This window comes from Chinchilla lanigera, unplaced genomic scaffold, assembly GCF_000276665.1.
Source record: "Chinchilla lanigera isolate Chin_1 unplaced genomic scaffold, ChiLan1.0 scaffold00026, whole genome shotgun sequence".
NCBI lineage: Eukaryota > Metazoa > Chordata > Mammalia > Rodentia > Chinchillidae > Chinchilla > Chinchilla lanigera.
In genome coordinates, this window is record NW_004955427.1 from 24,216,434 (window position 1) to 24,243,382 (window position 26,949).

General features: G+C 46.9%; 1 protein-coding gene across 1 annotated transcript in view; it reads right to left on the reverse strand.

Moving 5' to 3' along the window:
• Window positions 1-26,949, reverse strand: part of Slc12a8 (solute carrier family 12, member 8) — a 147,066-nt gene that overhangs the window by 79,014 nt on the left and 41,103 nt on the right. Inside the window, exon 5 of the mRNA XM_005386546.2 lies at window positions 24,316-24,547. Within this exon, the coding sequence (XP_005386603.1) occupies window positions 24,316-24,547 (232 nt within the window). The remainder of the gene's footprint in view (window positions 1-24,315; window positions 24,548-26,949) is intronic.

The window sequence follows — 26,949 nt, forward strand, 5'->3', positions numbered from 1 at the left end:
TATGGACTGAAACCTTTACAAACTGAACTAAATGCATCTTCATTTGTGGGTATTTTGTTCCAGCTATGAAAAAAGTAACTAAGACACTTTGTGTTTCAAAAAGTAATTATTTCTGGGCAAAGTGGAGCATGCTTGTAATCCCAGCACTCAGGAAGCTGAGGCAAGAGGGTTGCCATGAGTCCAAGGTCAGCCTGGACTATGTAATGAGTTCAATGTCAGCCTGGAATACATATCTCAAAAAAAAGAAATAATTTTATCTGGGCCGTTTGGTAAAGAATGTCTGACAAGGGCACTGTGAGGCTGTACTATACCAACTGATGTAGAATCAGAGAGAATCAACTGATGTCCCATTAGAAATAAGTTTGAGGGTATTCAGGTCAGGATAATACGGTTTCACAGGAAATAATGGTACCAAGAATCAACAAATGGTCACATCAAATTAAAAAGCTTCTGCACAGCAGGAGAAACAAACAACAGAGTGAAGAGACAACCTCCAGAGTGGGAAGATTTTTCGCCAGCTATTCCTCACATAGAAGACTAATATCTAGAATATATAAAGAACTCAAAACAACTAGACACCTCAAAATAAAAGACCCAATTAAAATGGGTAAGTGTAATGAATAGACACTTCTCAGAAGAAGTTCAAATAGCCAATAATACATGAAGAAATGAGTCATGCATTTCCCCCTTGTCCTTCGGGGCCCCCTTGTCTGTCTCTTGTCCCCAGCCCTCCTCCATCCCCCTCTCCCTTCCACTCTAATCAGTTAGCCATAGTGTTTTTCCTTGAGTACCTCCATGTACAGACCCAAAGCTAGACACTGAACACACCCGCAGGAATAAAGCAGCCTTTCTCCTAACCAAGGACGCTAGTCACCCGCTGACGTGGTAGGGAGGAAAACACACACCTTTCAGTGGAGGACAGTGAAAGGATCTCGACAGTGAAAGTGCCCCCTGGAGAACACACAGGAGTGTCTGGTGGTGAGTGGAGATATAGTATTTCTTAATTTTTAGCTTTAAAACTACTATATGCTCTATGAATGCTATTATGTTCTGAAAAAAAGATAAGTGGCTCAGATGGAGAGTGCTTGCCTAGATGCATAAGGCCCTGGGTTCATTCCCCAGCAATGAGGGGAAAAGGGTGACAAGGAGCTAAGCTTGGTGAGGCTGAGGCAGGAGGACTGCATGTTTGAATCTGGCCTGGGCAACATAGGTATCTAGCTTGGATACCTTAGTGAGACTCTGTCTCAAAAATTTTAAAAAAAAAAAAAAAAGAAAGAAAGAAAAGAAAAAAAGTGCTAGGGATTTGGCCTGGGTTCAGTCCTCAGTACCACACACACACACACACACACACACACACACGCACAAGAAAGTGTGCACCACCAAGCCTGGTGAGCATTTATTTCCACCCCAGGATCTCTGTGTCCTATGACCCTCTTCCCAGACACAATCTCTGGACTAGAGATGGGATCCTGTGCCAAAGGCGACCCCACAGAAGGGGTCCAAGGGAGTTCCCCTGAGACCCCGTCTCACCAGGTCTCTCTTGGGGCAGGAATGAACAGTGTCCCTAGAAAAGGCAGCAGGGGACAGCAGGGCTGCTAGGGCTGCAGTGTGAGCAGAGACAGCTGCCCGTTTGGAAGCCTGCACCCTCACCTCACGAAGGTGGATGTGTCTCTCCTTGAACCTGAAAGAACCCTGCTTCCTTCCAAACCCCCTCCCGCAGCCAAGCTCCACATCCCACCTCCTCACTTCCTGAAACTTTCCTCGCACTTCCCAAGTATCAGGGGTCTCCGCACCTGCTCTTCCCTTTCCAGGGGTCTCCCTCCCCCACTCACCGCCAGACACTCCTGTGTGCTCTCCAGGGGGCACTTTCACTGTCGAGATCCTTTCACTGTCCTCCACTGAAAGGTGTGTGTTTTCCTCCCTACCACGTCAGTGGGTGACTAGAGTACTTGGTTAGGTGAAAGGCTGCTTTATTCCTGCGGGTATGTTCAGTGTCTAGCTTTGGGTCTGTACATGGAGGCACTCAAGGAAAAACGCTATGGCTAACTGATTAGAGTGGAAGGGAGAGGGAGATAGAGGAGGGCTGGGGACAAGAGACAGACAAAGAGGGCCCGAAGGACAAGGGGGATGTGCAGGACTTAGGAAAGAATGTTAGGAATGCTAGGAAGACAAACCTTAACATGCACCATAAAAAAATCTTTTCAAGAACTGTTTTTTGGTAGTTCTGGGGATTGAATGCATGCTACCACTGAGCTACATCCCTACCTCTTTTTATTTTATTTTGAGACAGAGTCTGGCTCAGTTGCCCACATCTCAAAATTGTGATCCTCCTGCCTCAGCCTCCTGGTTGCTGGGATTACAGGCCTATATCACCACAGCTTGCATTTTTCACACTAAGATTTTATTTTTTAAGAAATAATTGTGATAAATAACCATTTCATAGAAAAGCAGACAGACAAGATGATGCTTCATTCACCTAAGTCCTTCAGTTAAAACAATACAACTAATAACTGAACCCACATTACTTAGAAATGTGCACAAAATTATAGAGATGCTTCTGGAAAAGATGTGGTAGTCCCAGGACAAGGGAAGAAAAGATGCAGAGGGGGAAAAACACTCCACATCCCACCAAAACTCCTAAAGCAGAAAATGCCACGTGACCAATACAAGGGGATCACAGCAGTAAGAAAGAAGAAACACAGTTCTGTGCCTGGAAGAGAACCCGACGGCCCGTGTGATGTTCCCTGCCCCAGGGGCTCTAAGCAGCAGCACTGTTCCAAAGCTGGGATTGTCAGGAATAAGGTTTCATGTCTAGGAACCAGGTCTCCGCTTATGTGCAGTCCTAATGAGCCCTGACTCCTGATGGGCTTTGCTGATTATAAGGGCACCCAGCAATTACAGAATACTCTTGAACAACTTGCGCTTTTTCCATGGGTGTATTACCACATACTTCAAGCAGCAAACCGCTGCTTCCCCAGAGCAACACCTAAACTTGTCTACCTGTAGCCTGCAAAAGTCCGGAAGTGACAGAGAAAAGTTCTTACACTCCTTGGAAGGTTTTCACAATGCTAATTCTCAGTTTCTGTCAAGTTACACCTACTGAAGATAACAAGGATTCTCAATTATTTATTATGACACTGTTAGAAATCATACTGAAGCAATTCACCAAGAGAAAACACCTTCCTATCTCTCCTACAATATCATCCAAACAACATCTAAAAGGATCAAAACCCTCCAGTTTACAAAGTAGCATTCTGGTTTCCACAAAGGGTCCCCACAGTCAGAAGTGTGATCCATACAATGGCGGTACTCAACATAGGACTTTAAGTTTCACTAGAGCAAGAGAGAAAACGATTCCTCATGGAAGGACATTAAGGACCCTTTGTAGATGGAGAAGTGCTAGGTTTTGAGAGGGCGAAAGAGTAAATAAAATTACCTAATTAAAAATTCTTTTTCAGCTGGGTGCATCAGTATATGCACGTAATCCCAGCACTTGGGAGGCTAATGTAGGAGGATCACAAGTTTGAGCCACTTAGCGAGGCTCTGTCTCAAAACAAAAGTAATTTTGAAAAGAGGAAAGGGGCTGGAGATCTCACTCCAGGCAAAGACTCTGGTTTCAGCTTCCAGTACTTGACAACTTTTAAAATAATTTTTTTTCCCCCGAGCCAGGCATGATGGTCCACAACTGTAGACTCAGATATTCAGGAAAATGAGACAGGAAGATCACTTGAGTGTATGAGTTCAAGACCCCCATGGGCAACATAACAAGACCCCATCTCAGAATAAAATAGATTGTTTTTTGGACATGCCCTTGCTAAGTTGCTGAGGCTGACCTGAAACTCACGGTCCTCATGCCTCAGCCTCCGGAATACTAAGATGAGAAACATACCGTCACTGTGCCCAGCTCAAAACAAAAATGAAAATGTGGTCAGTTCGTCATCTAAAAATATAAACAGCAAACTCCCATGTCAAGATGGTAAACTGAGTACATGTCCTTAAGTGTGTACCTAGGAAACGCCTAGCAGATTAGCAGGCTACATTCCTGGCTGTGTCTAGGTGGGTCATGGAGGTGTGACCTTGGCTGTATGTCTGGCCTGGCCCCTTCCTCTCTGGAGCTGTTTCCCTGCTCTGCTCCTTAGCCAACATGAACTGGGCAGCCTTCCTCCCCCGCGCCCTTCTGCCGTGAGGGTCCCGCCTTGGAGCCAGCTAACCACTGACTGAACCCCCTGGAACCATGGGCCAAATTAAACTTCTTCTTTAAGTAGTGGGTGTCCGTTATCACGTCAGTCAACAGGAAAACTAATATAGCGTCTAAAGGAGCAGACTCAGGGCAGGGTCCCCAACAAGTCCCTGAGGCCATCTCACCACGATTAAAACAACAAAGACCAGCGGTGTGCTCAGTGGCTCCCATCAGCTTCCATCCCATCCTGGTCACGAGCAGAAAGCCAGGAATCACCAAAAATCTGAGCAATTCCTCCAGTGTGGAAGATAAAGCCCCAAAGAGGAAAAGGCTATCATTCTGAGATTCAGAAAATGAGGGACAAAAGAACGCCCTACTAGCTTACAGTTACATATAAAGGATAGTGAATCAGAGCTGCTTTGGACTTCACATTGTTAGAAGCCAGGAGATTTCCTGGCAATCAAAAGTCTAAAGGAAAGTAATTTCCTAGAGTTTAATGCCCAGGCAAACTACGAGCTGATTGTGAGCACAGAATAAAGAGCTTTCAGACATTCAAAGTCTCAAGCAATTGATTCTCTGTGTATTATTTCTTAAGAACTTACCAAAAGATGAATTCCATCAAAATGTCAGGGAAGATTGGGATGGCATGGGATTTAGAAACAGGACGTCAACACCCAGGCAAGAGAAAGAGTGGTGATGGAGCTCCTGGGACAGCCCTGGTGCACAGAAGTAGAGGGAGCCGTGCAACTAAGGGTATGTTAGCAGCTGTCACCACCAAGATCCCCATAGCTGCTGTACCCAGTTTTAACCTGAGGTCAAAACACTGGGGTGAGCCTGTGTGGGTTCTTATCTGTCTTTGGCTTATCTTGGCCATGAGTTGCTCTCCCCTTTTTTCCTGCTTCACCCCACGAGGTTTCTGCTCCAAGCTACTCCTGAGGGCCACAGAGATAGGTGATGACAATGACATGAGCTTTGGGGTAGAAATCCAATGCATCTCCCGAGGACCCGACACCCACTGAGCCTCCCGCTCTCCGGGCTCTTGTGCAGCATGGGACTCAGAGTCTCGGCAGCGATGCACAGGGTACGCACGGGTACAGGGAAGGCAAGGACACAGATGGGCAAAGTCAGGTAGTGACTACTTCTGGTGGGGAAGGAGGGAGAGCAACTGGGAAAGAACAAAAGTGGTAGGAATGTTCCACTTCTTAACCCGGGTGCCCAGAGGAATTTTACTCTTTAATATATATTTGGAGAGAGAGAGAGAGAGACAGAGACAGAGAGACAGAGAGACAGAGACAGAGACGGAGTGACAGAGAGAAACAGAGACAGAGAGAAACAGAGAGAGCTAGAGAGAGACAGAGGCAGAGACAGACAGAAACACAGAGACAGAGAGGTGGGAGAGGGAGAAAGAGACAGGATCTCCCTAAATCACTAAATTGCCCAAGCTGACCTCAAACTTGCAATTCTCCTGCCTCAGTCTCCCAGACTACTGTGATTATAGATACGTTCTGCCATGCCTGGCTATGTGCTCCTATATTTATGATATGTTTGACAATAAAATAATTAGAGATTTACTCTAAATTTTAGAAGTGCTATTTTCTCTAGGTTCAGGGTGAACCTCATTCTATGTATTTTCCTACAACATATTAAATCTCACAGAGAAAAACATATTTACCTTCACTCAGGGATACCTCCATTCTGTCAGATTTGGCTATACTGTCAATAAAGACTTTGAAAATCTAAAGTTTTGTAAGTTTAGCCATAAATGGTCTGGTTTAGATGAAGTCCAGTTTAAATGAATTCAGGGCCAAAAGTTCCGCATTTCTAGGCTAAGGCCATCGAGTCCTCAAGAAGCGATAAAATGTAGTTGGGAAGAGCCGAAGTTACTGGGTTCTCACTTCCACTCATGACTGGCAAGGTGTTCATGTCTCCTCACCTCAGTTACCCACTTGTCAGTAGGAATAATCTCAGCGCACATTTCTTTCTTCTTCTAAGGATTAAACAGCCTACACTAGTACTTGATAAAAGCTTTTACTATTGCCATCCCTTTTATAGATAAGCAATTGTTGGGCCATATGCAGCAAAGTTCTTGCCACCCGAAGGTCCATGAGTGCTGGGCCTGGCTGTGCTCAGTCTCCCTCCTCACGGCCTCCCAGGAACACAGCTTTCACCATCTTACAGTCAGCCACCAGTTGTCGAGTTTGGGTGAAGCACGTGGTGTTTGTAGCAACTTGTCTGAGTTTTCTCATACTCAGGATCCAGACATGGATCCCAAACAGTAGCAGTTGGGCTCACTGGCGGGCCGTGCAACAGCAGAACAGCCTCCAGCACCAGCCATTGGGACCCCTGCAGTAGAGTCTGAGGTGTGCGTCATCACCCTAGAAAAATAGGGGGACAACGGGATGCAGGGCCATGGGGTGGTAGAGGGAAAACAACGCTGGGGAGGAGATGGGAGGACTGGGTTCCAACAGCGCTCTGTATGATGCAGCCCAAGTCACTCAGTGTCACTGTGTCCAAGGTCCTTACCCCAGAGTCAGGAACGTCAACCAGATCCTACGAGCCTAGGGTCTGGGACTGTAAGTGCATGTTGCTTTGCCCTTAAATCCCCCATAATTAATGCAGGGGAAGAAAGGTCAGTCACAGGGCAGTGAGTCTACTAAAAACACAGCCCCTTGTCCAAATCTGACTTCAGCACTAGAGCTGGCCTGTGTGGGTTTCCCATCCCCTTGTCTAGGCAGGGCCCATAACAATGTTATCACTTTTTAAAACATATGTCTAAACTCATTCCTATTCCAGACAATTGGCAGGTGCCCAGTTAATAGATTATTCCAGCAGACAGTTGAATGCGTTGGCCATTGGTCAAAAATGAGGTCACTGTAGGCCTATGTGCTAAACTGGAAAAGCCTGATGAGAAACCATTGTCTATTTTTTAGTGAACAGAAATCTATATTCTGGAATGGCTAAATTTCCCTTGCCTGGTTCCTGGTTCAGGAGCAAAGGAGGATTTTGCTCAAGATCAAGCTGATTTCACTCTCTGGCCCCTTCTGTTGGGTGTGCAACTGTCCATGTATGCTTCGCGTCCACCCATCCCCAAGCAGGTCCGGGCTGATCTGCCAAAGTCCTGTCCGGCATCGCTGGGTCCTGGGGCTTCCTCTCGACCCTGCACAAGAACAGGCCAGGAAGTCCTTGTCCCAGCTGTCTGGATTCTCCATTAATCTACTCCTGCACATGTGGATTTGAGTTATACAAAGCACATGTACTTTTAGAGGGAGAGAAAGCTAGGGAAAAGAGGTCCAGAGGAGTGCAGAGGGCAGGCACCCACGGCAAGACCGCTGCAGGTGAGAGAGACATGGGTGACGCAGCCACTCTTTCAGCAAGTATTTAATGCCTCCCCATGCACCTTCACTCCTCACAAACAAAGGATCCAGGAGGGAAACTTTCGAAGCCAGTTTCTTCTCAGCTGCAACCCTTCTTCCCTTCCCTCTTCCAGGCAGGTCCGTCTGAACTTGCAGCCAGACCCCACCCTGTGCCGGGCTCTCCCCTGCCAGCTGCAGCCTGTGCAGACAGAATACCTGAGAACCGCTGCCAAAACAGGAAGGTCGGCGCCTCTTGGAGGGAGCCTGGGGAAGATCAGCCGCCCACGGATACAGATAAGGGGCCCAGGGGCTGGGGCTCCTGCACCTCCACTGAGCTCCAGAGCCTTTCCCAGCCTCCCTCATTCTCACCGATTCCCTCTCAGTCCCCTCACTTAACAAACACATCTAGCACTTGCCCAAATCGAGCCCTGTGCTGTTTCTGGGGACTCAGAGGGGACTGAGGACACGCACGCTGCTGGGACAGGCCACTCAGAGGGAACACCGGCACCTGGGACTCTTCTGGAGCTCCCAGTGGAACCACAGACTGTGGTCCTGGAGGTGCCTCCCAACAGGCTGCCTTGGACCACACTGTCACCACAAACCAAGCAAATGGAAGATGTGGACAGGCAAGGGGTCCAGCCAGCCCCAACCCTTCACCTGACTCCCTCTCTCCCCGAGCACCAGGAAGGCATCCAGATTCAGGTCCACCTTTGGTTTCAAGAACTTGTCTTGTCAATGCCAGCTGGCAGGCTGGCCATGGTAACTGGTGTGATCTAGGGATAAATAAACTGCTCAAGACTAGAGCATTGATGCCGCCCACTTCTGGATCCTCCAAAAGCCTGATTTTTACCAGAGTCTGCAATGTAACCACTCTTTACCTAGATAATATCTAAATCAGGCTTAATGGCAAAATGTTCCTTAGAACTGATAGTAGGAGAGTAACAGAAAGGATCCCAGACTGGCCCAGAAGCCCCATATACTAACTAGCTCATGCCAAGAATCCAGCCACTGGCAGAGGTAGAAGAGGAGACTAGGAAATGGAGGAAAAAACTGGAGCCAAGGAAGGATGGGAAGAATGGGTGGAGAGAAAAGAGGTGGGGGAAGAATGTAAAAGGGCTGGAAATGCTACTTCCCATCCCTGTACTGTGGCCACATACTCCAGTAGCAGGTCTACTGCCACCACCAATGGTTTGTGGTCCTTGTGTACTTTGGAATTGGCACAACTTTCCCAGGAATCACCTTAGAAAGTGTCAGAAATGCTCACGCATGCTGGGGTGAGGCTGCCCAAGGTCTGTGGCGGAGGGCAGTGGCTGAGCACCCTCCTGGCTCCCAGAGTGGACCCCACTTCACTCCTCAAGAAGAAGGAGCTTCCTGAGGACCAAGGGGTGAGGCAGGCTATGTGGGAAGCAGCTCCCCTCCAGCCCACATCCTCCCTGCCTGACTTGCATGCTGTTGGCTAAGCTTATCCATGGCCTCTGCCCTGGTGGCACTGGGCAGAATGTGTTCTAGCCACCTCCATCTCTTCTCCTGCTGCCCTTTTCCAAGGCTCAGCTCCAACCAAACATGAGAGGGCTACAGAGCCTGGCTGACCTGCAGATTGCAGTGAACCAAAAGGAAAAGGGGGTGTAAGGGGTTCATCACCTTCTTCCAAAGCCCGAGAGCCTAGATGCCTGAGAGCAGAGGAAGAGTGTGCTTGTCTCAGGGGCTGCTGGATTCCCTGTGTGCTGTCCCGGGAAGGCTGTGTAACCTCTCTGGGGCTTCAACTTCCTTGTCATAAAGTGGGAATAATCATCTCAGGCAGCTCACTAGGTTGCTTCAAGGATGAACAGGAGAAAATATGTAAACTACCTCATGACTGTTTCTTTGCACACATCCACACCCTCTGTTAGTCTCTTTGCTCACTGCTGAGAAAAAATACCCTGCACCCAAAGTTAAGGGAGGAGTGCTGTTAATTTACCTCACAGCATGTAGAGGTTTCAGTCCATAATCAGCTGGCTCCAAGGCAGGGTGGTGTGGCAGAGGGGCATCACAGAGGAGAAATAGCTCATGGTGGGCAGAAGGCAGCAGAGCAGCAAAGTAGCGAAGAAGCAACAGCAGCTAAAGCAGGTTCTTTGTGTCCCTTTATATTCCATCCAAGCTACCTTCTTTTCAAGTGGTACTATCCACATCCAGGGTGCAGCACCTTTAACCTCAGTATCACACACCCTAGTCCAACCACCTTCAAAACTCCCCACCTATGAGTGCTTGAGGCTTTGGGGGAGACAAACCATAACACACCCAAATAAGCAGGCCCTTCACAGAGTGTAGGTGAAGTGAGAAACAGTCCAGGAGCAGGGGTTAACAGAGCTCCGCGTCCTGCCTGAGCCTGCTTGCAGGGCAGTGTGTACAAAAGATGGTTCTGTATCCAGGGTCTGCCCAGCCTGAACCTGGAGGTGCTCAGCCTCTGTCCCCCATGGGACCTTAGTGCCCAGCTCTGCAGATAGCAGCTCAGAGGCTAGTACCAGCAGGAGGCCCTGGGCCACGCCTCCCAACCCTGAGCACCGAACTCCTTGAATGCTGGAAAACACCAACAGCCCCACCCTAGATTTGCTTGGTCTGGGGGTACAGGCTGAGGATTCCCCTCACCAGCCTCCCCGGTGTTTCTTAGGTGCAGGCAGGATGGAGGGCTCCAGGGGCAGAGGCTGGGGTGAGCACACACATTTAAAGCTCTTCAGCTACTCTGAGACTCTGCTCCTTCCTGTGGGGCCAGGGAGAGGCTGGGCACCGAGGCTGGCTTCTTGGAAATTACTCCCACCTCTAGGTAGCTATTCTTGCATCTCTGAGGTGAGGAAAATAAACCTGCCCAGCCCCTATCACCAGGCCATCTGTGAGGGTCACTGTGTGTGTGTGTGTGTGTGTGTGTGTGTGTGTGTGTGTGTGCGCGCGCATGCGTGTGTGTGTGTATGTGTACAGCATCACCAGAAGTAAAATGGAAATACCACAAGCCATCCCATACAGGGGTGCCTGTGTTTGCTCCCTGAACTGACCTCTGGGGGCCGAGAGGAAGCGCTGAGCGAGCAGCCCTTAGAGGCCAGAAAACACTCAGGACCGCGACTCCACACAGAGGCCAAGCTGGGCACTGCAGGGCCTCCCCGCAGCCCTGGTGCAGCCCGGAGTCCAGAGTGCAGGGGCTGCAGAACCAGGATGCGGCGAGAGCGACTGAGGGAAGGGACGGTGCGGAGGCCCTCAGCAGGGCACAGAGGGCCTCCCTCTCCCTGCCACAGAGGAGCAGCCTGGCACCACTGCCTGGCACCAGTGTGCATCCTCTACACAGGTGTGCCCCGGCCTTGTCCTGCTCTGCCCGGCCTCAGGCTCCAGGGGAGCAGCCCAGCCTGCTGCGGTCCTAGCGCCATGCAGACCACAGCAGGCCCGAGCAGCTCTGTAGTGCACACCCGAACCCGAGGAAGAAGCTTAACCTTCAGCTTAACTTGCATGTTGGAATTCTGTCAGGCAGAAGTTGGTTTTTTAGTAATCTAGAACACTGAAAAATGCCTCTTCTGGCAAATTAAATTCCACCCTAACAAATATGGCTCTTTCTCCCTTCAGGAGGAACTCCAGCATCCCGCCGCCTCACCTGTTTCCCACACTGCCCACACCGTGCCCGCAGTCCTGGCAGAGTGAACTCCAGGCGGCCTCTGGCTGCACTGCCTCGTTTGTTTCCCTGCTCAGACTCCCCCGGGCCTGCGCTTGGGGTCATTGTCCCCCACCCCAATGCCAGAAGCCGCAGCCAGCCAGCCAGGTGTCCCCTCTCTTCCTTCTGCTGCCACCTGCCCGCCAGTCTCCTCTCTTCCCCCGACCCCTGAGGCACCGGTCAGGAATCTCCTGGTTCTCTCCATAGTCTCCCCAGGCCTCGCTGCCTCCATTCCCTCCCCTACGCCAAGCCACTCATACAGCTGGCTCTCAGCTCTCTGCACAAATTGCCCTCTCTGTGGCCCTGCTGCTGCCTCTCCTTCCTCTGGCTGGATTCTGAGCTTGCTTAGAGCACCCCACTCAGAGGTGATTTCCAGGAAGCCCCATGTAAATGGCTATCCCACTCAGAGACCTGTCTAAGTCCCCACGACAATGTGAGCACAGCACATAGTAATACTGGGAGCTCTCAGAAATACGGTGGTGAGAAAAGCAAATTGCAAAGTCATTCATTCGCCATTTAGCATGTTATCAAACAAATCCACACCATGTGATAGAAAATGCTCAAGCATTAAACAACAGTAGAGATTGCCTGTAGCCAGATAGTAGAAAAATAAGAAACAGAGCCAGGCCCACTGGAACACGCCTGTGATCCTAGTTACTGGGGAGGCAGAGGCAGGAGGATCACAAGTTTGAGCCCAGCCTAGGCAACTTAGCAAAACCCCATCTCAAAACAAAAAGGACGGGGATGTAGCCCAGTAGTAGAGAACCCACAAGGCCCTGGGTTTGATCCCCAGCATGGGAGGGAGGAAAGGTGGAACATGGGGAGAGTAGACCCTTGGGAAGAGCAGGGAGTGGGTGAAAGTGGGGATTCAGCTGTATTTACCTACTTTCATTTGTAAAGTCTAAAGCAAAACTGATAAAATATCAGTTAACTGTGGGTGGTAAATGATTTCCTTAGTACTTTTTAAAACATTTTAACAAGGAGCCAGAGTGCCAGATACTCTTATTAATTAAGGTCCCAGTGATCTGAGCAGGTCACTCGCCCTCTGGGTCTCCAGGGGCCAGGAATGATGTCTGGAGGTGTAAATGTGATTTTACAGATAAGAAAGCTGCGGGTCAACATCCAACATCACCAAGCCACGTGGAAGCTGTGGATCCCAGACCACGTGTCCTTCACACCCAGTTCCCGGGGGCAAAACAGCGTGAGAAAGAATTCCCAAAGGGAGCAGGGCTACATCCATGTTTTCGTAAACTGTGATAGATACATTTGGGAGGAGAAAAGTGCTCGGAAAGATAAGGAGTGACTGCAGATCATTTAGAGACAGACCGTGGGGTTAATGAATGAAAATCCTTTGGGACTGGCTTTTGTCCCCTTGCAATAGAAAGTCATTGACAATACTTAAGCCAAGGAGTGACACGGGCAAAGCACTGTTTTAGGAAACCTGACCAGCTCCAAGGTCTAGGCAGTGAGGGGCACCCACAGGAAATGGGTGGGGACACGCCAGGGAAGATCTTTGAAGGGCACATTGAGATTCGGAAGTCATCTAAGTGGCCCACAAAGGAAGACATCTGTTCATCTAAAGCAGGAGCTGAGGAACTGCGAAGGACAGGAGGGCCCAGACGAGAGGAAGAAACTAAAGGCCTCTTTCCAGCCTGCTAGACTCAGGGAAATGGTGACAGACACTCAAAGACTAAGTTGATTATTTGCTCATTGGGTTTTTCAGGGGAGGGAGGTAAGCGGGAGGGAGGACGTGAGTCTGCTCGTCTCAGTTGCAGATGCTGATGCCTGGAGAACCGCAGGAGCTGGAGCCACAGGAGCTGAAGCCACACTGGAGAAAGCTAGACCAGCGCAGCATGGAGCTGCAGTGGCAGTAGAGGCTGCTGCCTTCGGGAAGACAGCTCAGGCTGAGCTCTGTGCTTCCCCTGCCCAGGGGAGGGGACAGGAAGACAAAAAGCCAAGACAGCGCTGCATCACAAAAAAGATGGGGAATAGAGGTTTTGGTGGTCAAGGCACAAGGGGTTAAAACTCAAACCGGCAAATGCTCTTCATCCAGAGATCAAGAGATCCCGGGACAGTTGGTGCAATTTCCACGGAAGGCAGAGGGCAGCAGGGGTGATGCCCCACCAGGGCTTGACCCCCAGGCGGGACTGAGGACAGCCCCTCCTCACCGGCAGAAGTGGCTCCCACCTGCTGCATGTGGCACCTGGACGTGGCCGGGCAGTGGGGCTCCACTCAGCATTGTCTCACCCGAGCAGGGTGCAACCCAGACCACCCCAGAGCAAGGCTGGGCGGCTGCCTTCCCAGCTAACCACAAAGCAAGCCCTTTCAATGTGGAACACAGAATCAAAAAGTGTCACATGTTCCTTTAGGTTCTAAAATGTATTTTCTCTATATCTGCCTGACTTTTATGGCAATAAGATCATTTTGGCATGACACTCATCTTATGTAAATGAAAAAATGAGCCAAAAATAGCATTCTAGAAGCTTTAAGCCAAACAAATACTTGAGGGTGTCTTGCTGAAATGTCATGCTATTTGGCTTTCTACAGTAAGGAAGTATGTGTCCTCATGGAGTCCTGTGCAAGGCAGGACAGGAGGTAGAGAAAGGGAGGAGGGTCCATGCTGCCAGCTCGCAGGGTGAGGGGCTGGGAGATGAGGAAGTAGGGACACTGTGGAAGACCAGAGTGATGGGAGGTTTGGAGATGACATGAGAGGTAGGAGCCTGGCATGGTGGTGCATGCCTGTAATCCCAGCACTCAGGAGGCAGAAGCAGGAGGATTGCCACAAGTCTGAGGCAGGCCTGGGCTACCTAGTGAGTTCAAAACCAGCCTGAATTGCATAGTGAGATCTTGTCTCAAAAAAAATTTAATTAATTAACAATGAGAACTGTGTATGGTGGTGCATGCTTCTAATCCCAGTAATTTAAGAGGCTGAGGTGAGAAGATTGTGAATTCCAGGCCAGTCTGGGCAACTTCCTGAGACTCTGTTTCAAAATCAAAAATACAAAGGGATAGAGGGGAGCTCAGAGGCAAAATTCTTGCATAGCATGTGTGAGGTCCTAGGTTCCCTCTCCAGTAACTTAACTGACTAAATAAACAAAAATAACAATCAGATAACATAGATCTTCTGGAAATTAAGGATAACTCAGACCAAAAAAAAGAAAGATGAAAATAAAGGTGAGGAAATTTCTCACAAAGTAGGAAGGGGATAAAAGTAGATGAATAAAAGGGATTTGAAAATAATAGAAACTTCAAACCATGACTTCCAACATCTAACCATGGTTGCCCATCCACAGGGGATGGTTCAATGACCCAATGGACCTAAAATTGCAGATCCCACTGAACACTGAGCTTATGATGAGGTTTCATTTACAGATTAGGCACAATGAGAGATTAACAACAATAACTAATAATAAAATAGAACAATTCTGAATTTTAGAAAGTGTTTGTGAAACATGGTCTATAAAGACCTAGGGATCATTTATTTCTGGAATTTTTCATCTAATATTTTCAGTGAATAACCAGAAGTGCACAAAGCAAGACTGGAGTTAAAGGGGACTATTGTAGTCAGAATTCAAGAAAAAAGAAAAGAGAAAACAAAGAGGGAGCTGGGCATGGTGGTGCACATCTGTAACCCCAGCACTCAGGAGGCTGAGGCAGGAGGATCATTGCAAGTTCGAGGCCAGCCTGGGCTACAAAGTGAGTTCAAGGCAAACCTGAACTGTATAGCAAAACCCTGTCTCAAAAAGACCAAAAAAAAGAAAAGAAAACAAAGAGGAAGAAATGATCGAAGAAATAATTGCCAATCCTAGATTGAAAATGCCCAGGCCAAAGCATAAAATTTATCAGTATGACATTTTAGAACATTGAGGCTAAAGGAGAAGATCTTAAACACTTGGAGAAGAAATTGGTTACATACTAAGAACAAAAATCAGAGCAGCAACTGACTCCTGATGCCACAGAGCTCTAGAAGATAAGCAGCCATGACTTCAGAACTCTGGGGAAATGATCTGCAACCTGGAATCTTCTATCTCCTGCCAATCACAGGGGAAAGTAGAAAGGTGACATTTTTCATCATGGGCAGAAGAGGTTGATTTGTGATCCAGACAGCAGGGATGGATCCCTGAGGCAGTGAAGGGAAGATGGGACCCAGGCCTGGAGGTGGTTGCCTCCCAGAGAAGACATGCTCAGGGAGGATCTGCAACAGGAGAACAGAATGAAGGGGAGCCTGGGGAGAGCACCAAGCTGTATTTGAAAGCTCTATGGAACACTTTAAAATGGTATCAAAACTCTAGAAATAAAACAATAAAGAACAGTGGAATGCAGAATACACAATGGTGGCCTTTACAAGACATGTCCCCCTCCTGACTCGGAGAACAGTGAATGTGACCATCGCTGGGACAAGGATCTTGTGGCTATACTTAAGGATACAGAAATGAGATCAGCCAAGGCTATCCATGTGGGACATATTTCCAGTGACAAGATGTCCCAGAAGACACCACACATGGGAGAGACCATGAAGAGGTAGCAGCAGAGATGGCAGTAGTACTGTCACAAGCTATGGGATTTGGGGGGCTACTACACCTGAAAAGGTCAGGAAGGGTCCTACTGACACATCTGACTTCATACTCTGGCCCTCAGAACTGTGAGAGAATAAATTTCTGGTTCTTTAAGCCCCTAGAGTGTGGTAGTTTGTGAGGGCTGCCCTAAGAAATAACACATGGGGTGAATCTAATTTCAAGAAAAGCTGAAAAATACACAAGAAAACAAGTAATCAGACTACACAATTTGGCTCAAAAATGAATATTTTTATGTACATGTATTACTTTCATTACTCATAAAATGAATTTTAAAAGAGCAAATGACAGATTAGGGAAAATTTTTCCAAGTTATCTATCAAATGCCTATCACTAATAAAAGCCAAACAAATATTTGCCTTGTGTTGGATTAATTGCTAAGGTAGAAGAGCTTCTATAAATCATTAAAATAAGATAACCTAATGGGAAAAAACAGGGAAAGATGATGGGTAAATGAGAGGAAAAGAAATTGTAAGTGGTAATAAAAATACAACAAAATTATTTTCATTAATGATGTAAGAAAAGCAAAAGAAAAGGATTACACTTTATCTATCACATGACAGAGTGAAAAGAAAAAGCCTGTCCAATTTTCACCAAGGAATGGGGAATCAATAATGCTACCGCTTTTTTGGGCCCGACCATAGCTGTGCAGGCACCTGCGAGGCGGGTCATCTGTGCCCAGGAAGCCACGCGGCAGGGAGTGCCAGCCTTTGGGCCAGATCCTGGCCATGCAGGCGCCCAGGAGGTGGGCAGTCAGCACCCAGGAAGCTGCAAGGAGGTGTGCGGTGGCCCTCAGGCCGGCCCCCACCACATGGTTGAGAACTATCATGGCACAGAGAAGCAATGACACAATTGGCCCACCATACACCAGCCATGGAGGCCCACCCAGGGACATGTGTGAAGCATCCAATGTGGAGAAACCCCTGGGAATACATGCCACACAAGGGGTCGCTCTTGCCCCTGCCGTTGAGAACCAGAAAGGTCCAGAGTCAGCAGAGGAGCAGCTGCTGAACGAGGACTTGGAGAACACGAGAATACAGACTACGCCCAAAGACTCAGAGGTCTAGCTGACCAGGGTCACGAGAGCCGTTAGGAAGGTGGAAACCAGGAGGACCTTGCACAATACCTGGGGAGACCCCCTGGAAGCCATTCTTCCCCTGACAGTACAGGCTGCAGTGGAGGAGTGCATGGAGCTCCAGAGAGGTCTACACCAAGATTCCTGCTGCCTGTGCTGACAGTTGAGGACAGGACACTAAGTGGTTGTGGAGTCCCAGTGCAATGGGAGGCTGGAGAGAAAAAGCTACAAAAAATGGCTTTCACCCCAAATGGCTCACTTGAGATGTTAGTAAGACTTGCCTCCTCAGTATTCTTTAGCCATGCTGAGGAGGAGGCCAAGGAGAGAAAATAAACAGTCTAAGAAAAACCAGCTGCTTTTGCTACATACAGCCCTAAGAGAAACAGACCCTAAGTCTGATTCTTGGAGCCCCAAGAAGAACTCAACGACTACATTCATCTGCTACCACTGTTAAAAGCCAGGCCACCTCAAGAGGGACTGCCCTAAGAAGCCCCCTGGGCCATGCCCTGAATACAAAGGTGACCACTGGAGATCAGTCTGCCCTCTGAAGCAGAGGCCCCAGAGCTCAGACCCATCCTACCAGTTAGTCTAACAGGAATGAGGGGGTCCAGGGCATACTCTGCCTTCTCCCTCTGGCCAGACTGTCATCTCCATGGAGGAGCCCCAGGTAATCATGACTATAGAGGAAAAAGAAAACAGTCTGTTGCTAGACACAGGTGCAAATCTCGGTCCTTCTTTTCAATCCTGGCCTTCCTTCCAGCTGTCACACCTTGGTGAAAGGAGTCACTGGTGAGGAGGTAATATATTATTTTTCATAACTCTTAGGCTGTAACTACTTGCTAGATCTTTCTTGCATATCTCTGTCTTCCTGAGAATACAGTTTGATGATACCACCATGTATTACAGCAGCCATTAATATTTTCCTACTAATCTGTCCATAACTCTGTAATGTTTGTATTGTTCCTATGCTATTTTGTAAATGGATGTATGTCTATTACTATGTGTTTCCTACAACAACCATTAAGAATAGTCAATGAATATTCAATTGGTCACTCATGTATAGCTCTATTTATTTTCTTTAGAAACCACTTTGAAGATACCAAAGTATAGTATAACCATTGATAATAACATAACACTTTGGTTTTTTTTTTTTTTTGGTTTTTCTCCGGTACCAGGAACTGAACTCACGACCTTGCGCTTGCCAGGCAGGCGCTTTTGCCGCTGAGCTAAATCCCCAGCCCCAATAACATAACACTTTTGTCTGTAACTATTATTTGTCTATTTATTTTCCTGAGAAACTATCTTGTAGATAACAATATGTAAAACAACAACCATTGATAATTTCCTACCACTTTGTCTGTAAGTTGGTAAGCCTCCCTTATTATTATGTTATCCTTCTTTTACTCTTTCAAATAAAAAAAATAAAGCTATCTACTGTTGGTAGGAGTTGAGAATAGAACAACTCTATTGCAAAGCAATTTGGCAGAGCCTAGTAAATTTAAAATGTGCTTGACCTTTGCCCTATGAATTCTATTTATATTATTTGATCTTGCAGAAATAAGCTCCAATTTTTATACACAATGTTCATATCAGCAATATTTGTAATAGCCACAAACTGGAAAAATCTCAAATTCCACCATTAAATTAATCATTAAATACAAAGTGTTCTAACTCTGGAGCATGCAATGCTATGTAGGCATTGAAACAAAATGAAGGAATCATAAGCCAGGCACAGTCGCGTGTGCCTACAGTCCAAGCTACTCGAGAGGCTAAGGAAGGAGGCTCACTTGAGCCCAGGACCTTGAGACCAGCCTGGGACACACAGTGAGATCCCACTTCAAAACAAAACCAAAAAAGAAATGCTAGAAAAGAAGCCTAAATGTGCTGGTACTGAAGGATGCCTGCAACACGCTATGCATGATGGGACAAAACAATGTAGAATTTCTTTACATTTTTACGAAGAACTATGTACTCATCTCCCTCTGGGGTATGAGGCGGGAAAACGGGGTGAGGGGGAAAAAACCTTCCACTCTTCATTTTATAAGTTTCAGGATTTTTTGAATTTTTATGATATAAAAAATGTAGTCTTTAAAATTGAAATAAAGCAAAAAAATTTTGATATAGGTACATTTAAATTTTTTTTTCTGGGCTGGGGCTGTAGACCAGTGGTAGAGTGTGTGTTTTTGGTTTGTGCAAGGACCCGGGTTCAATCCCTAGCAATCCCACCCCCTCAATTCCTGATTTTAAAATGGACTGTTGTGACTTTAAAATGTGCCTACAAGCTGGGTAGCCATCTTCCAGCTTCCAGCTTTCATCTTCCAGCCATCTTGGAAGCTGAGTCAGGAGGATCATAAACTGGAGCCCAGCCTGGGCAGTTTAGTACCAGGAATCAAACTCAGGAACTTGTGCTTGCCAGTCACACTCCGTGCTGCTAAGCTATATTCCCGGCCCTTTAGCCTAGGCAATTTAAAGACTTAGCGAGACTTTGTTTCAAAATAAAAATGAAATAAAATGGGGCTGGGAGATACAGCTCAGTGAGAAGGCTCAATTCCCAGCACTGCAGAAAAACAAAAAAGTGCCTACAAATTCTTCAAAGGACAGAAATTAGGCTGGTGGTATAGCTCAGTAGTAGAGAACCTGCATAACTCATACAAGGCCCAATCTAATCCTCAGTACCACAAAGCAAGAAAGCAAGCAAGCAAGAAAAAGGAAACGGAAGGAAGAGAAGGGGAGGGGATAGGGGAGGGGAAGGGGGAGAGGAAGAAAGAAAGAAAGAAAGAAGAAAGAAAGAAAGAAAGAAAGAAAGAAAGAAAGAAAGAAAGAAAGAAAGAAAGAAAGAAAGAAAACAGACAGAAACTAATTCCCTCCCTCCAGCTGCAGCTCAGCCCCAGGGACTCTCCCCACAGACTGTGGCTGCAATGTTTCTCTGTGGCTTCTGACACTGGATCATGAACAGGAGAGCTCTCACCTTTTCTGTGTCTCTCCGACTGATTGTCTGGGGAAATGGAGCAGTTCTTGCCCTAAGGACATTCAAGCACCCCTTGGAAGGACCACAGGTTGTACACCACAATGTCCTACCAGTGCTGACACACTCACAGCAGTGAGGCCCCAACCTGCAGCCCAGCCAACCCGACCACAAGAGCAAGCTCGAGCCACCACCTGCCCAAGGCACAGCCAAGTGCCTGGCCACAGGGGAAGCAGAGAGAGGGACATTTTCTGATGCTTTATGCCACTAATCACTGAGAAATCTGTTCGACAGTGATAGATAGTGATACGTATACCAATCTCCCTCCGAAGAGAAATGGAATGAAAAAAGGAAACATTTTTTCATTTACTTTTTATATTTTAACATTATATATTTGAGGAATTTTTGGACTTTTTTAGTTTTTTTTATATTTAAAGAAAAGGAAAGAGGGGCTGGGTAGTTGTAGCTCAGCGGTAGAGCACTTGCCTACTTTGTGACAGGCTCTGAGTTCTATCTCCAGCACCTCAAAAAAATAATAATAAAGAAAGAGGAACAAATAAAATTTACCTTAAGTATGCTTAAATTGTTTCCTGATTTTAAAAGTTACATTAGTAAGGAAGGACCAAGTTGGCGGACTGACACCACTCAACTTCAAGACTTAACTATGAGGCAACAATAATCGAGGCAGAATGGTATGGAGAAAGAATAGGCACATGGATCTGTGGAACAGAATGGAGAGCCCAGAAACAGACCATACAAAACACAGTCTGCTGGTCTTTGAAAAAGGAGCTCAGGCAACTCAGGGAGATAGGCCGGCCTTTTCAACAAATGGTGCTGGAACAACTGGACAGCCCCTCATACATGCATTCAACACGTACCTTTCACCAGAATACTCAAAATGGATCATAGCCCCAAGTAAAACATAATACTTCTAGAAGATATCATAGAAGAAAATCTAGGTGACACTCAAAGCATGAACCATGAAAGAAAAATTAAGACGTTAGACTCCAGTATAATTTTAAATTCTATTCTACAAAAGACACTGTTAAGGGAATGAAAAGATAAATCACGAACCAGAAGATATTTTTTACAAAACAAATATCTGACAGAGAATATGCATCCAAAATACACAAACAGCCCTTAAAATACAACAGTGAGAAAACAAACAAGCTAACTTTAAAAAGGGCAACAGATACTTCACTCAAGATGATATCCAGATGGCAAATAAGAACAAGAAAACGTGCTCAATGTCATGCGGTACTAAGGAACTGTAAATTAAAACAACAGCAGCACCACTGCACACCTAGTGGAGTACCCCAGAACCAGAACCCTGAGAACAAATGCTGACAAGGGAGCAGAGCCACAGAAGGTCTCATTCACCACTGGCAAAGGGCAAAATGGTCTGGCCACTTTGGAAGACAGCTTGGCAGTTTCTTTTTATCATTTTTTTATACTTTTTTCTTTTTTTTCAGTACTTGGAATTGAATCCAGGGACTTCTGGGCTACATCCCAAGCTCTTTTTATTTTTATTTTTTTTATTTTGAAAGAGAGTCCTACCAGGTTGCCCAGGCTGAGCTTGAACTTGTAATCCTCCTGCATCAGCCTACTGAATAGCTGAGATTACAGGTGTGCACCACCATACCCGGTAGCAGTTTCTTTAAAGGTACCTTACTTTTAACATACGACCTAGCAATCGTGTTCTTCAGTATTTATCCAAATGAACTGAAAACATATCCTCACAAAAACTGAAAAAAAGATTTTTAACACAGGTCTATTCAGAATTGCTCCAAAGTAACCCAGATGTCCCTCAATAATCATATGGGGGAAAAAATTGTGGTATATCCAGCCAATAGATTATTTGGTGATTAAAAAAGAAATGAGCTGTGAAGCCATGGGAAGGTATGGAGGACCCCTAAGTGCACACTGCTAAACAAAAGAGGCCAATCTGAGAAGGTTACACATGGCATGAACCAACTCTGTGGCATCCTGGTGAAGGCTAACTTAGGGAGACAGGGAAAAGATGAGAGGCTATGCAAGCTTGCGGGGGAAGGGGAGGAAGAGGTGGAGCCTAGGAGATGTTTAGGGCGGGGGAAGGGCTGTGTCTGATACTGTGATGGTGAATACTTCGCATTGCATGTGGTCAAAACCCACAGAGTGGACAACACCAAGAGTGACCCCACCTACGGGCTTTGTGAGTAACATGGTCATTGTCGGGCCACTAATTGTGACAATGCACCGCTAGTGCAAGATGTTACTTGACAGGGGAAGTGGGGAGCGGGGGAGGAGAGGCTATGGGAAGCTCTGCTCTAGTCTCTGGATACTGAAAGCTGCTCCCCAAATACCTATCAATGGTGTGAAAGGTAAAACTACTCAATTGAAGAAAAGTAGAAATAAAATAATACAGACATATCATCCTGACAGATAGACAAGCATTGCTAACACTTAGGTATATAGTTCCTTCCAGTCTTTTTTTCAAATGCCTATGTCAGTTTTTTTTTAAATAGTTGAAATCATTCTGCTAAATCCATTCTGAAGGTTTACAGTCTGGTTTCAATTTGGATTTTTAATCTCAAAAAAAATAGCCCATGTGAAACTCAGTGATACCAAAAACAGATTCTAGAGGGGCAGTTGCCATGGAAAGAGCTGAAAATAAATTTCGGTTCACGTACACCCTGCTGCAGGAGGAAGGAGAAATATTTGGAGAAACTTGAACAGCAGCCAAGAAAACTTCAAAGCAAGGAGGAAAATACACCAGTCTAGGAAGATTTCAAGGTAGCAGGGAGAATCGCCCTGCAGTCGGCGTCATTGGAGGTGCAAGTAGGTGGTGCTTTCTCCTACTCGCTGGGAGCCAAGGGCCAGGAAGCTCCCTTGGTGCAGCGTCACCTCCGCAGTGTGCTGAGGCCAGAGGAAAGGTCGCTCTTTCCCCACAGTGCAGATTCTGCCTCCAGTGGACAGCAAGGCCCGGCTTCGGTGGTCACTGAGGACGGTGCCATGACCCTCAGCACTGGAGTGGACACAGAGATGTCCTCTGTCCAGGCGCTGACTCAGGTAACAGTGCATGGGACAGGCAGGGCGTCCTGGGGGAGGCCCAGGATGATGGGGCAGAGGACATTTGGGGAATTCAAAGGAGTGGCAGTTTTCCAAAAGAAGAACTGTCGTGAGGAAACAAGACCAGACCTGCAGGTGCTAACTCAACCCTGACTTTCATACACTGACACCGTTATGCAAGACTGTTCAGAGCATGCATCAGGCAGCCTCAGAGGGGAAAGGCACCATTCCCAGCACAGAAAGACAGAAGAAGGCTGTGTGAAAATAGGCCTACTTCCCACCTCAGGAAAGAGCGCTGCTCAGCTCCAGAGTCAAATAGATCTGGTTTCAAACCCAGCCCTACCATGCATTACCACAACTGTAGCATTGTTGAGCCTCAGTTTCCTCATCTGTAAAACAGGTATCACTGCTCTTATCTCAGAGATTGTGATAGGGTCAACTCAGCTTAGCCGGGTGAAATGCTAAGCACGATGCCTGGCGCACAGCAAGTGCTCAGTCAAATGCAGTCACTGTCACTACCGCTACCACCGCCATCCCAGGCACTGTCTGTGCGAGTATTGTTTTCTTTAAATGTCATTGGTGCCTCATCTTCCTCTCCCCATTCATGTTCCAATGTAGATGCCTGGTCACTGTTGTCACATAAAGACACAGCCCCTCAAGTGGGAGCTATCAGGAAGCTACCTTCATCTATAGCGTCCTAGAAAAATCTCTGTATGCTAGAGACATAATTGGCCTTGATACCACGGCAGTGACGAGCAGAAGGGTACAAATGTATGGGCACTCCGGTGACGGCTTCTCTCGCAGAGCTGAGGACCTAGGACTAGAGATGCTCAGAATCCTCAAGAATGAGGAAAACCAAGGGTGAGATTAAACATTGATGGATTAATTACAGAGATATGAATACCACTCTTACGGGGCACAGTGACACCGGGTTGTTTTCTTTACGCTTAGTTAATGGATTTACATTTTTATTTTGAAAGATAATCTAGGACAGAAAACCACAAATAATCAAACACATATCTGACCCCATCTCTCAGAAAGGACAGTTGTTAATGTTTTTTATATTTATATCAAATCCTTCCCACAGAACCCAAAAAAGATGACAGATAAAGTTTATTTTTCTTCTTTACCCCCATGTTTATTTCTTGCTCGGTCTCCCAATCGCTGTTACAAATTTGATTTTTATCCATCTACTTCTGCTTTTTCTTCCTGCTAAATTTTCTGTGTTATGGTTGATGAAAAAGAAATACCAGCATGGGAAATGTGCGCGTGAAAGTGTATGTGTGAGAAGAAGCTTGTGGGCCCAGGAAGCAGAGCAAACACCTGGTCAGCCCCGAAGGCAGGTGCACCCTGCTGCAGGAGCTCAGGCTGCAGATTTGCACCCATAAACACCTACAATGCCGCATAGACCTACGGACCACAAGCTGTACACACGCTCCAGAGGCCTTACCTGGATCCAGGTGGGTGAAAGAGCCCACCACGAAGTCCAGCGTGGACACAGCCAGGAGGAACAGCAGCAGCAGCTGGAGGCGAATTATCCATTTGACGCCTGCTAGGTTAATGCCCAGCAAGGCCAGAAGCACCGCAACTGAGATTCCTCGAACAGCCCAGATGTTCCTGAGGCCCAGCAAATCAGAGATGGATTCGGCAAAGCCAGTGATGTACATGGCACCTGCAACACACTGCCCAGCAATTCTAGGTTGGAAGAGCCAGCAAGACAGAGAGGCATCAGGGGCCCAAGTGCCCTTCCCTGAGCCCCCTGCCCCCGCAGAAGCAGGTGCAGCAGCACTGGGCCCTGAGACAGGTTTGGACCAGCCCTTCCCACCCAGAATCTGCCTCAGGCTCCACTTCTGCCTGTCCGCATCCTGACCAAGGGGAGAGTGAGCTCTGTTCACATGCTAATATGGAAGCTGATGGAAGAGGAAGGGATGCTGGGCCAAAGGGTTTCTCTGTGCTATTCAAAAACTAAACCTAGAACAAAGAACAGGCAGGAGTCCCATCTTCAGAGCCACAGAAGGGCCCTGTAGCAAGCCAGTTGTGTCTCCATTTCTTTGTAGGTCAGCATTATTTTTTAAAAAATTATCCTTAAAAGGAGGAGAAAAGAGAGCAGGCCATCTTTACAATGTCATTGTGAGAACGGTTACTCCGGACTGTCTAGGGGAGTGCATTTAGTTCTAGTCACGGCTGGGTACTGATGAATGTGTGGAACATCCCAGACTTAGCAAGCTACGTGCTAATTAGAGATTTTTTTCCAGCAGAGATGCAAGTAACTTCCACCCAGTGCAACAGAGTCCGCAAAGTCTGACCTGGCAGATTTGATCTCCATCCATCCAGTGTCTATACGTAGCTTCTCACTACTCTAACATCTTGCTGGCTCCTCCACTAATTCATGAGTTAAACATGTATCTTTTTTATATTTGCCCAAGGGTTATGGTTTTATTTTAGCTTTTGGAAATACTTGAAAGGTCAATTTCAAATAAATAGTTAAAAATAACACCAGCCTCACATGGCATCGCCCCACCCCAGCTTCCTTGCCTCCTGGGTTTGTCCTTTGCTGGCCCCAGGACCCACAGGTCACTATCACCATCATGGTCACTTTGCTCGTGCCCCTTTCCCAAGGAACACATTTGATTAGAACCTCATTCAAATTTCTTTTTTTTTTTCCATAAAGCCTTTCTTCATCCCCACTTCCTGAATAAATATTATGCTCCCTGCTAGTGCCATATAATTAATTATGTGGGTCCATATTCTATTACTACCTCATATATGTAAGTTTACCTTTCTAACTACCACCAAGAATACGTTCAAGACTCTTTTGAGAACAAAATCTCTATGCTGATGGTGCCTCTCTAACTCCGCATTTGCTGAAGACAGTGCAAGCATTCAATGAATGTGGTGGACCATGCAGGCGGTATGAACAGTGCTTTGGGATCCAGGCATCCTGGCTCAGTCCTCCTGTGTGAAGGTCAGAAGGGTGACACCATTTCTGTATCAAGAAGAGCATGTGAACAAGGTTCCATTCTTCACTGAGATCCACTCCCTTTATAACTAAGCATGAAACACTGTGTTTCCCCCAAAATAAGACCTAACCGAAAAAGCCTTGAAAATAGCACTCAAAAATGCCAGCCTCCATCACCTTGCCTTACCTGCCACTACACAGTCGCCACAGAGCGGGCGAATAGTGAGGTGGGGCCTGCAGAAAACTGGCTGTCACACCGTGAAGACCAGCTAGGGCTTATTTTCCAGGTAGATCATATTTCTGGGAAAGCACATCATTTTTGCCACTGTTCTTCAAATTTATATACTTAACTTAGTTATTTTAGCCATCCCGGTGTCCTATAATGATAGGTATATTGGAAATGTGGGGGAAATGCAGGAAAGAGAGAGAGACAGAGCGGGACTCACACACACAGAGACAGAGAGAGAAAGAGACAGAGACAGAGAGAGGCACAGAGACAGAGACAGAGAGAGGCACAGAGACAGACAGAGATGAAGAGAGACACAGAGAGAGGCAGAGAGAGAGAAGCTGATTGATGTTTTCCTGCCTTCACCTCCAAACTCACTTCCTCTTCACTACACACCAGAGTGTGTTGTGATACTGATGCTCTTTCCTCAGTATTTAGTCAGTCCAGCTGGAATCTTCATGGTCATATTTACCTGAGTTTTTCAAAATGATCAAATGGCTGGGTGTGGTGGTACATGCCTGTAATCCCAGCACTCAGGAGGCTGAGGCAGGAGGATGGCCAGCCAGCCTATACTACCTAGTGAGACTCTGTCTCAAAACAAACAGACAATAAAAATGACCAAATGCAATAATACTGTTCATTTATATGAGCGTCACCTGCTCCCCAGATATCCCACATCCAAGCATGTAGAGGATGATGTCAGGACTTGGCTGGGACCATCCATCCACACTAGGAGCTGCTACCACTGTGTCAAGCTGTAGAACAGAAGCTGCTTATATGGACTGGACCAAGCTGTAACATCACCTTCTGCTTCCAGCCTCCTTCCAGGTTTGGACCCAAGATGCCAGCAATGGGGTAACCACTCTTCAAGCTGCCTGAAAGAGCTAGTGGGTAGGAGC